The 10984-nt window shown below is 38.6% G+C and overlaps 1 protein-coding gene across 1 annotated transcript; it reads right to left on the bottom strand.

The window, feature by feature from the left end:
• Positions 1–485: 485 nt before the first annotated feature.
• Positions 486–5479, bottom strand: LOC143889781 (receptor-like kinase TMK4). Its single transcript, XM_077394132.1, has 2 exons — positions 3057–5479; positions 486–1299 (listed from the first exon to the last, which is right to left on the bottom strand). Exons 1-2 carry the CDS (start codon positions 5326–5328, stop codon positions 770–772), a joined length of 2802 nt encoding a protein of 933 aa, XP_077250247.1. The 5' UTR covers positions 5329–5479; the 3' UTR covers positions 486–769.
• Positions 5480–10984: the final 5505 nt, after the last annotated feature.

The raw sequence follows: 10984 nt of genomic DNA, 5'->3' as shown, positions 1-10984 counted from the left end.
CTTTTTTTTTGAATGGATGAGATTGAACAACAAAAGCTTTCTGAAGATAGCAACATTAGTTGTAGATAAACACATTATCAGGGACTCAACCAAACAATCCAGGGAAAGGGAAAATGATGTCATTCAACTTTCGGTGGCAACCTACCACATGGACCTTAGAACAATTCACTGCCCAGAAAGAAAAAGGAGAGGGGAAAAACAAAGAAGCAATAACACCCACCTATGATATAATTCAATCCAGCAAGTCTTGTATTATATGATCGACAAACTCATCATCAAATAGTGACAAATAAGAAAAAAAATCATCAAATAGTATAAAGTTCTCGTAAAGAGTACAAACATCATACAATTTCTTTTTCTTTTTCTTTTTTTGAATGGTATCATCATACAATTTCTTCTTCTTTTTTTTCTTCAGCAAGCCTTGTATGATCAATAAAATCATCATCAAATGGTAACATATATTAAAAAAACAGAGAGTAGAAAGGTCACCCAACAAGTAAAAACATCATATAATTTCTTAATTCTTTCTTCAACAAGCATACTACCACCAAAGTCCAATACTCACCTCAACAACAACAAACCAATTTTGTCAGCTATACAACAAAGAATCCAAAAAAGATGAAAGACACAACATTTCTGTTTCAGGATTCAAGCAAAATATTCTGATGAGAAACAACAGAAAAAAAAATCGTGGAAACAAAGCGATGTTTAACCCCACATAGAAGATGAATTGGGAACCTGTTTTTCCTGGTCTCTTTTGTTTTCTCTTCTACCGACAATCCATTGAATCGAAGGTATCTGCAAACCCGGCAGGCTTCGTGGGTATGCTAGATTGGGTGTTCTCCAGGCTTCTCTGGTGGCTGTATAGCATGTCACTTGTCATGGAAGTGCCCTCATTGTCTTGCCATCTTTGTAGTGCTTGAGGGAGACTCATTTGAAAATCGGTGCCTAATCCATCTTCTTCATCAAATTGGGTGGGCTTCCACTCTTCTACAAGAGGAGACAGAATGTTAACTGCATGACTCATGTCAGGTCTCTGATAAGGTTCACGAACTGTACAGTGACCCGCGAGCTCTGCCACTTTACAGATGCTTGCGAAGGTCTCCTCGTCCGGGTTAAGAATAGGGTCCACGGCCTTCATCATGTTATCCTTGTTTATCAACACTCTTCTGAACCATGTGACCAGATGAGTTCTATCATCGGGTTGGGAATCGTCTAGTGCCTTTCTACCTGTGACCAGCTCCATTAGGATCACACCGAAGGAGTAAACATCTGCCTTGGTGGTCACCCTCCCAGTAGCTGTAAGGAAACATAGATTGAAGGTTCAGCAAGTATATCTATATACTTCAAAAAGCTTGAAATAATATGACAATCCACTCGGAAAATATACAACAAAACCCAGTTCCATAAGAGAAGATTAAAGGGCAATTTTACAAATTCTGAAACGGGACAAATTTACAAAATGTGATCATTCATCAACAAGACCCGTCAATTTGAAAGCCTAAGTATATTCTAGAGTTGGAGTAATCTAGAAAGTTAATAAAAGCATTTAGGTCATTTAAAAGGCATTACTAGGCACAGAGATGACAGAATTAGCCACAAGCTCATAATGGAAGAGAGGAAGAAAATAGCCAGAATCATCCTACGACGAAGCTAGCAAAAAGACAAGACAATGTTAAGGATATACATTTGTCAAATGTGAACTCAAAACCCAGTATACCAAAGAAAACAAGCTTTTCATGAAGATTTTACATTTTTACAGGCCTAAACAGAAATAAGCACAGGGCATCCATGAGTTTCACATAAATGCAAATGTTGTGACAGGTTTAAAGGTTCTACAGAAAAACTCAATACTGAGTATGGACATATTAAAAATAGACTGATGAGAGAGAGGAATAAAATATAACTTGGAGTAAAACAGATTGATGGTTGGATACAAATGCAGATGTCATGAGCAGTCCAAAGGTTCTACAAAAATGGCTCAATATCTCCATAACCAATATTGGGAACCACGTCCTCATGAATGGATAACACTAAAATTTTGAGGGTAGTTCAAGAGGGATACCGGCTATAGCCGAAGGGGTGATGTATTTCGAGATCACCATCGCTTAGCTCCAAAGGCATATTCCAGAACTGCCGGGAAATGTGATTCAAATCACACAGAGGTGCACGCTTTACTATCTGGACATTGGATTTTTGCATCACTGTTGAGTGGGAAATTATTGGTGGAGTGAGATTTCCCAAATCTTATCTTATGTGTACAAGGAATTCAGTTGAACGTTGAATATTTGTAGGTATTGAAATGGAAATTCTCGACTTATGCTGGAGGATAACTCTATCTTTTCAACACAAGACAAGATCCGCGAATGAGTAGCGCCATTAGTGGTGTTTTACTGTATAGGGGCAACTCACCCCTCTTTTGTAATGCTGTTTTTTTTTTTTTGAATGGCTTTTTTGTATTGCTGTTTTATTTGGAATAAAATCACTATCAATGCTATCAGTCAAAAAAAGGAAAAAGGAAAAAATCAATATTAATTATCGGCATACCAAGAAGAGGCTGTTGTGACTTGGGAGTTGCAAACAAAAATTTCCTCTGTAAATTTATTCACAGAGGAAATCCTGAGTCGTGCATAAGAATGCCATGAGTTTAGTAAGAGAAATGCAAGCCGTGCATTAGAATGCCATGAGTGTAGTAAGAGAAATGCACGCATGTTTCTATCAATCCATGAATACTGTACAAATGAATACCATTTGACAGGCTCAAGAACAGGTTTAACAAACTATTGAGAAATTCAAAATAAAGTACTAATATTCCATTTCAGACTTACGCCTAGAAGTTTGATGCATAATATACTAAGAAATTACATGTTGCAAATAGAACTTGAGTTACTGTATGTTATTCCACGATATTGCGTGGTTACATGTTAGCCAAAAAAAAAACATATGCAAGGTAGTTTATGCTATGTTGTATTTAATTCGTGTATTTATGTTTGTTTCCAGGCATCAAAAGAACATAAAGTGCAACCAAAGAATGTTTGAAGTGAAGTTGTACTTACCACAATACTCAGGTGCAAGATATCCAAATGTTCCTGCCAATCGTGTCTCTACAGAGAACTTCCCATCAGGAGCATGCTTAACCAACCCAAAGTCTGAAACTTTAGCCCTCATATCATCTCCTAGGAGTACATTTGAAGGCTTCAAATCTCTATGAATGAAGCTCTCCTGCGCCAAGCTATGTAAATATTCAACCCCTCTAGCAACATCCAATGCTATTATTAGCCTTTGCTTCCAACTAAGAGCATCATAACCATTATCCTTGTACTCAAACAAATGTTGACTTAAAGTTCCTTGTGGCATATACTCATAAACTAGTAATTTCTCGTTCCCCTCAACACAATAACCCAAAAGAGCGACCAAATGCCGGTGTCTGACTTTAGTAAGAACTGCAATTTCAGCTTGAAACTCACCCATTCCTTTGTTACTAATTACAGCTGATTCCATCCTTTTTACTGCAATCTTTGTCCCACCAAGCTCCCCTTTATAGACAACCCCAAACCCTCCTCTCCCTAATATATTATCTCCACTGAAATTGTTCGTGACTTGTCGAAGATCGTGAATTGAAAAGGACATGCTTCCAGCTCCAACCAGCTGCATTTCACTACGCCCGCTACTGATCTCGCTATGTTTTTCACTCGTAATCCCACCATTTCCATTCATACCCACTAGGCCAATCTTACCCATTTCTGATCCATTCAGAGGGCTATTGATCTGCTTGAATTTCTTCTGGCTGGATTGTCTATATTTAAAATAAGATAAACCAAGCACTACAATAAGACAAAGAATTACAGCCACAATCACAATAGGCAACCATACACGTCGCCCTCCACTAGAGGATGATGAGTTTGTATTCCCCCCAGAATTTGACGCCGGGCTAGGCCCATTGCTACCAGGAGTTGTCTGACCTCCGCTCGGAGTCAAATTTATACCGATAAACAGATTACCTACAGTCTTTACCGTCACATTTCCACCAAAAACAGGTAAGTTTCCAGAAAGGTTATTGTTGGAGACATCAAGGGTCTGCAATTGGGGCAAACTCGTCAAGCTATCTGGGATTGATCCAGTGAGATTATTGTTGCTCAAGATCAAGCTCTTAAGCGAAGTGAGATTTGCAATGGCGGGCGAAATTGTCCCCACCAAATGCTGGTTTGCGAGATTTAGAACAGTGATGCTCTTCCCTTCTGTATCACATGACACGAAAGACCAAGCCTTACAAGGGTCATTCCCACTCCAAGCATTCGCAAGGTTCGACGGGTAACCAAAACCTTCCTCTACAGAAAGCAATACCATCACCCTCGGATCACAAGGCCCCGGATTAACATTACAGAAATTATTAATCCCCATGCTCTTATCAATCGTAACTCGCGAAGAAAAACTAGGGTAAGGTCCTTGTAACATGTTATTCCCAAGAGATACATTAACTAAGCTAGAAATAGAGTATAATGAATTGGGCACAATCCCAACTAAGCGATTATCGCGAAGCTGAAGATCAAACAGCGAAGTGCATTTCGAAAGATCGGGAATTGGGCCAGAGAAAGAATTAGAGTGGAGCCATACCTGCAAAAGCTGAGTCATCGATCCAAGAACGCCGATGGGTCCAGAGAGCTTGGCATCAGATTGCTGATTATTGAGCCAGAGGTTCTGAATCCCAGATGTAGCAAAAGAAAGAGGGAGACCTCCAGTAAGATTGTTATAAGAAAGTCTAAGAGATTGGAGACTAGGCAAAGTCCCAAAGAAGTCTGGAATCGAACCAGTGACACTGGCATTACTAGCGTAGAATGTTGTGAGACTGTTTGCAGCAGAGAGATCATTAGGAATTACCCATGGGAGTAATGGGTTTTGGTTCACACTAAAGGTTTGTAGACTAGTGAGGCCAGAAAAAAAGTTGGGAGGTATGGAGGTGAATTGATTGGAGTCTAGATAAACTTCTTGAAGATTTGAGAGGTTAGAGAGAGAAGGTAAAGGGCCAGAGAGCGTATTGTTTTGGAGAGAGAGTGATATGAGAGAAGAAAGCTGGTTGAGATCTGAAGGGAGAGATCCAGAAAGAGATTTAGAAGCTAAGCTGATGGACTGAACTTGGCCCCCATTGCAACTTATGCCTGACCATTGACATGGGTCAGACCCTGTCCAGGTAGAAGGTGTTGGGGAAAGTAATCCTGCTAGTTTTTGGATAACGGTAGTATCTCCTGGGGTTGCAGAGTGGGAAAGAGAGAAGAAAAAGAAGAGGAAAATGAAGAGATAAAGAGGGGAAATGGGTTTTCTTTCTCTCATGGTTTTCTCTCTGTTTTGTTTCTCTAGGGTCTGAAAGCTGAAGGGGGATAAAAGGGAAAGGAAGAAGAAGATGAAGTAGGGTTTGGGGGGTTTTTTTTTTTTTTTTTTTGTTCTTCTAGTGGAGGTACTTAGAGAAGTTGGTTTTGTTTTTTCAAATGTTTGTTTATTGATTTGTCTAAACGCGTGATTTCAGTGGGAGATTACTTAAAACGGTTATTTGTTTTGAGGTAAAACAGAGGTGTTAAGATAAGTGTTTTTTGTATATTAGGGCCCTTTTCTTCCCTAGGCCACTCCCTTTTTTGTATTTTAGATTTTACACTAAATGGGGTTGCCTGTGGAAGAAAAAGAGGAGAATATATCAGGTCTCTTTATCTGTGCTATATTAATTGTCTATCTGCAGAGTTACTGAAATGGGGTAACTTCTGACAGTGACTTTTTGGGTTTTGGCCTTTGGGCAAATTACCGACAACAGGTTAATTTTTTATATGGGTGTCGTGTTACTATCTTCCTGTCGAATATCGAATATCGAATATCAGCCGTTGATTTTGAGCACTTTGATGGGAGAGCCACCATCCAATGAGTGGCCTTTTGCTTCAACATTTGACTTGGGATACCTTTCCTGTTTTTTCGGCCGAAATCTATTCCATGGATATTTTTGCTCGGACTTCATTTCGATCGAAATTTTTTGGGATAATATTAAATAATTATAAAAAAATCGGAATTTTAGGAGAAATCCCTAAACTTTAGGACGAGATTTCCAGAAGAAAATTAGGCTAAAATAAACTACAATTTCGGGTTTAATCGATTTCGGTTTTGTTATAAACTGAAACCCAAATTTTTGGTACTAAACATTGGGATCTGCTATTGTCTAGGCTTTTCACAGCTGGTCTGTCGCATGTCATACCACTCACCTCGTGAATGGAGATAAAAGTTGTCTCCATCAAGGTTTTAAATTTCAGTTTTGGAATGCATTTCGGTCCTCAATAAAACCAAAATTTCAGCTAAGATTTCAACGAAATAGATTGAAATAGAGTAAAGCAATATTTTAGCGGGTACAAATTTCGGCTGAAACTTCAGGATAATATTAAATAATCATCCAAAAACTGATCTTTTGGAGATATACCTTAAATTTTGGCCGGGAAACAAAATTTCTATAGAAATTTTGTAACGTTTCGACTTTACCCAATTTTGGTTTCATTCTCCAATGAAATCCGAAATTTTGGATTTTGGTCAAACTTTAAAACCTTGGTCTCCATTCACGAGGTGGGTGGTCTAACATGCGACAGGCCAGCCGCGAAATGACTTTTGTGATGGATGCTAGCAATTCCACTAAACATTTTTATGGGGAATCCTTCCCTGGTCCACCCCCCTTCTAGTGTAAATAGAGTAGTCATAATTCATAAATACAATGGAGGGGCTGGCCTGAGGAAGAAAAGGTGTGTGTGTGTGTGTGTGTTTTTTTTTTTTTTTTTTTTTGGGGGGGGGGGAGGGGGAGGTCACTTCGCCATAAAAAAAAGTTCACTACTCATAAAAACAAGAAAGGGTTTACGAGTCCCACCTTGGATCTCACATTGCTCAGGAATAGTTTTAATAGCCATTGAGGATGGATCATCCAATAGGGCCCACCTTGGAACTTACTTTGTCCGATAGTGGAGTTGATGGCCATTGGAGATGGATCATCTAGAACCCGCTTTATATTGTACTTTGCCCAATAATAGAGTGAGCCATTGAAGATCCAAGGTTGGTCTGAATTCATAAAATTAGTGTCAAGAGAGATAGAAAGAGAGGTTTGCAATTGAGAGAGAGAGGGGTCACATGAGATGAAAAAGAAGGGGCCTTATGTGTGTATCTATGAGAGAGAAGAGAGGATGGTTGAGAAAGAGAAAGAGCAAGTATCATACTTGCATGAGTTAAAATTTGCATAGAATAGCATAGATCTTAACTGATGCAACCCAAATCCTACGGGCCGATTTGTTTCTATTTTCTTGCATATCATTTAGGCTAGATTTATTTCCATTTTCTTTCATGCCAATTAGGATAGATTTATTTCTATTTCCATGCACGACCAAATAAGGAATTTGTCCATTCCATGCATAGCTAAAATAAGGTCATTTAGGATTGAGTTTACTTTTTATATTTAAGTTGCCTTTAATATGAAGGTGGGAATTTTAGATGTTTCTTTTGCTTGTATGAGATTCTATTTTTAGAATTCCTCCTAATCTATAAAAAGAGGTGGATGAGACATGTAATGGGACTTTTGATTATTGAATGAAATTTGCCTTTAGCTTTTGAGTTCTTTTGAGAACTTTTGGTTGCTTGGATTAGCACCTGCAGGAGTATTTTCTAGTTTCGCTCTGAGAAACTCCACTTCGACGGGATCGAAGTAAATCACATCCCCTTCGACATTGATCGAAGTAATATATTCCCTACGACAGTGTTCGAAGGGACCTTTTTTATTTATTTTATCAATCTTGCATCTGCTGCTGCGCCACGAAGAGTGTCCAGATTTTTTGACTGCATCAGTTGATATCAGAGCAGATTCCTTCCTCGGGTTGAGGAGGAAAATTGGTAGCTAGATTTGTGTGGATTCTCGATGGCTACAGACTATCTTCAGTCACTTTAAAGGAGGGTTTCTAAATTCCAAGATTGGGAGGTAACACCGCAATTAAAATTATTTTATTATTACCTACAAGAAGAAATCATAAATTGGGACTCTCCACCAATCTATGATGAATATTCGGAAGATGGGTATTTAATTTTTTATAAGAGTTCAGATGAATCGTTGATTCTTGCTGGTGACAAAGTGATCAATGATTCACTTGAAAAGCTAGTTGATGCACCCAATCAAAACATGAATGTGGAAATTGGATATGACGGCTTGGACATTGAAGTGATGGGCCAATACGGGAATATTATGTCGAATTCTTCAACAGTTTATGTCGATCCATTTTTATTAGATCATACAGTGGCGGCTACCTTAAAATTTTATAAATTCAAGCATGTCCAAGATCAACGGACATTATCTTTTCGTTTTGGAAATTACATAGTATGGCTTTGTCTGTGTTAATTTCAATTGATGATCTTTCTCCGTTACTTCAAAACTAAAGGACGGGTATTTTTAAACCATGGAAGAATGATGGAAGCGAAGACCACCGAAAGCTTGTATTGTTTGAAAGATTCAAATCCGAGGACGGATTTTCTCCAACCCGGGGAGACTGATGCAACCCAAATCCACGGGCTGATTTGTTTCTATTTTCTTGCATATCGTTTAAGCTAGATTTATTTTCATTTTCTTTCATGCCAATTAGGATAGATTTATTTCTATTTCCATGCACGACCAAATAAGGAATTTGTCCATTCTATGCATAGCTAAATAAAGTCATTTAGGATTGAGTTTACTTTTTATATTTAGGTTGCCTTTAATATGAAGGTGGGAATTTTAGATGTTTCTTTTGCTTGTATGAGATTCCATTTTTAGAATTCCTCCTAATCTATAGAAGGAGGTGGATGAGACATGTAATGGGACTTTTGATTATTGAATGAAATTTGCCTTTGGCTTTTGAGTTCTTTTGAAAACTTTTGGTTGCTTGGATTAGCACCTGCAGGAGTATTTTCTAGTTTCGCTCTGAGAAACTCCACTTCGACGGGATCAAAGTAAATCACATCCCCTTCAACGGTGATCGAAATAATATATTCCCTACGACAGTGTTCGAAGGGACCTTTTTTCATTTATTTTATCAATCTTGCATCCGCTGTTGCGCCACGAAGAGCGTCCAGATTTTTGGACTGCATCATTAACCAAAGAAAATTAGGGTTAAAATTTGCATAGAATAACATGGATCTTAACCAAAGAAAATTAGGGTTTAACACATGCCTTGGTTGATTAATCCTTAAATGGAAAATGATATGTCCACCCTCTTTTGTTCATTTTTCCTAAAAAAAATGGGTGCAATTTCACCACCATTTGTCTGTATTTTTTTCATTTTCAAGAAAAAACGAACAAAAGGGGGTAAAATGCATAAAAAGGGGTGGGAATATCATTTCTCATCCTTAAATAGGATTATGATTGCAAAAGCTTTTGCCTGGCCTATGAGCTAAGTAGTTAATGCATCGTTGTCCAAGTAAGGAGTTGGGAACTATTAATAAGAGTCTACACTGGTTCTACAAGGGGAAATGATATATTCCTCCCTTTTTAACTTGGAACAGCCCTCTCCAGCGTAAAGGAGTAGTCATGATAAATACATTAGAGGGGCTGTCCCAAATAGTAAAAAGGGGCGAATACATCACTTCCCTTTAGGCCATGTTTGGATACCCACAAGATTTAGACTTGGATTTCTCACATTTGCTGTTGAGATTTGGAAATGGATTAGATCCTTCAATTTCTAAATCAGCTACAACAGTGAAAAAAAAAAACCGATTTACAAATATGTTCTGCAAGACATTATTTGGAAATCTATATTTGTGGCAATTACGTTCACCCTCGCTGCTCCTCAACCTTGCTGCTTCAACAGCCAGACGTCCCTCCCTCGTACAACATAAGCACGAGAGTGACCGGTGTATTTTGTATCCAAAACTCAAATCCAAATCCAAATACAAAAACATGAGGTATACAAACGTGGACATATGGATTATAAAACCACTCTCAATTTATAATATCACAATTCCTCCTTTGTGTTGAAAATAGATCTGGATAGGACTTACCCCTCCGGTTCAAGTGTTCAACCCAATAAACGTTCATTTCCATTAGGCTGTTCGGATTGGAGGAAAAGCATTTATGGCTGAAATGTCATTCTAGGAATTTTTTTATTTCCACATTTTAGAGGAAAATAATGAATCGGGTTTTTTGCAAAAGAAGTCTTGTACTTCGGTTTATTTGCAAAAAGAGGTCTTCCTCATGGCATCTGAGTGAATTTTGTAAATCAGGTCTGGCCATTAATTTGTGACCCAAAATAACCATGGCAGTTTTTTAACGCATAAAAGACCAAAATGTCCTTATTTGTGAAAGTACGAAAATTCCCCTTTAAAAAGACGGGACACACCTGTGATGCAGAATAATAAGTAGACCTGGCAAAAAGTGACCCGGACCCGCGGGTCCACCCGGCCCGCTCGTAAATTTCGGGCCCGGGTCACCAATCTGTGACCCGTTTAAAATTGACCCGCGGGTCCACCCGGCCCGTCAGAACTGGGCCGTGCCCTAGCGAATTACAAAAGTTTTATTTTGGCCTTTTTTCTTGTAATTGTCATATTTTTTAAATTTTCTTTGTAGTTTTTTTGGTAATTGTCATATTTAAAACATTCTTTTGGTAATTTTTTTGGTAATGTTTCATTTAAAATTTAGTAACTGTATGATTATTATAAATTGCTATTATTTTATTGCTAGCCACCTTTGCGCAACTCGTACTTCTGTCGGATCTTTGCAGCAAAGGATGTGGACAAGCTGAAAAGTAGACTCGGGGAAGGTGGCTAGCGAATCCCTATTAAAAAAAAAATCTTAAAAATAATATGTCAGAAATCCGGGCTACCCGCGGGTCGGCCCGGCCCATACGGGCCGGGTCCGGGTCCAAGCATAGTGACCTGTAAAATTTCCCGGGTCATTTTGACCTTGCCCGTTTGACCCGGGCCCATACGGGCCGGGTCGGGTCAAAACCTGCCCGGC

The sequence above is a fragment of the Tasmannia lanceolata genome, unplaced genomic scaffold (genome assembly GCF_043159265.1).
Source record: "Tasmannia lanceolata isolate RefF3 unplaced genomic scaffold, GAP_Taslan_0.1 ptg000013l, whole genome shotgun sequence".
Taxonomy (NCBI): domain Eukaryota; kingdom Viridiplantae; phylum Streptophyta; class Magnoliopsida; order Canellales; family Winteraceae; genus Tasmannia; species Tasmannia lanceolata.
The sequence above is the reverse complement of the archived record's forward strand: the minus strand, read 5'-3'. Positions and strand labels throughout refer to the sequence as shown.

Bases quoted from the DNA above. Each gene is read 5' to 3' on its own strand.
- LOC143889781 (XM_077394132.1), bottom strand. From the start codon at position 5,328: ATGAGAGAAAGAAAACCCATTTCCCCTCTTTATCTCTTCATTTTCCTC. The intron at 1,300-3,056 runs GTAAGTACAACT...GTTTCCTTACAG, and splicing joins TCTTGCACCTGAGTATTGTG to CTACTGGGAGGGTGACCACC.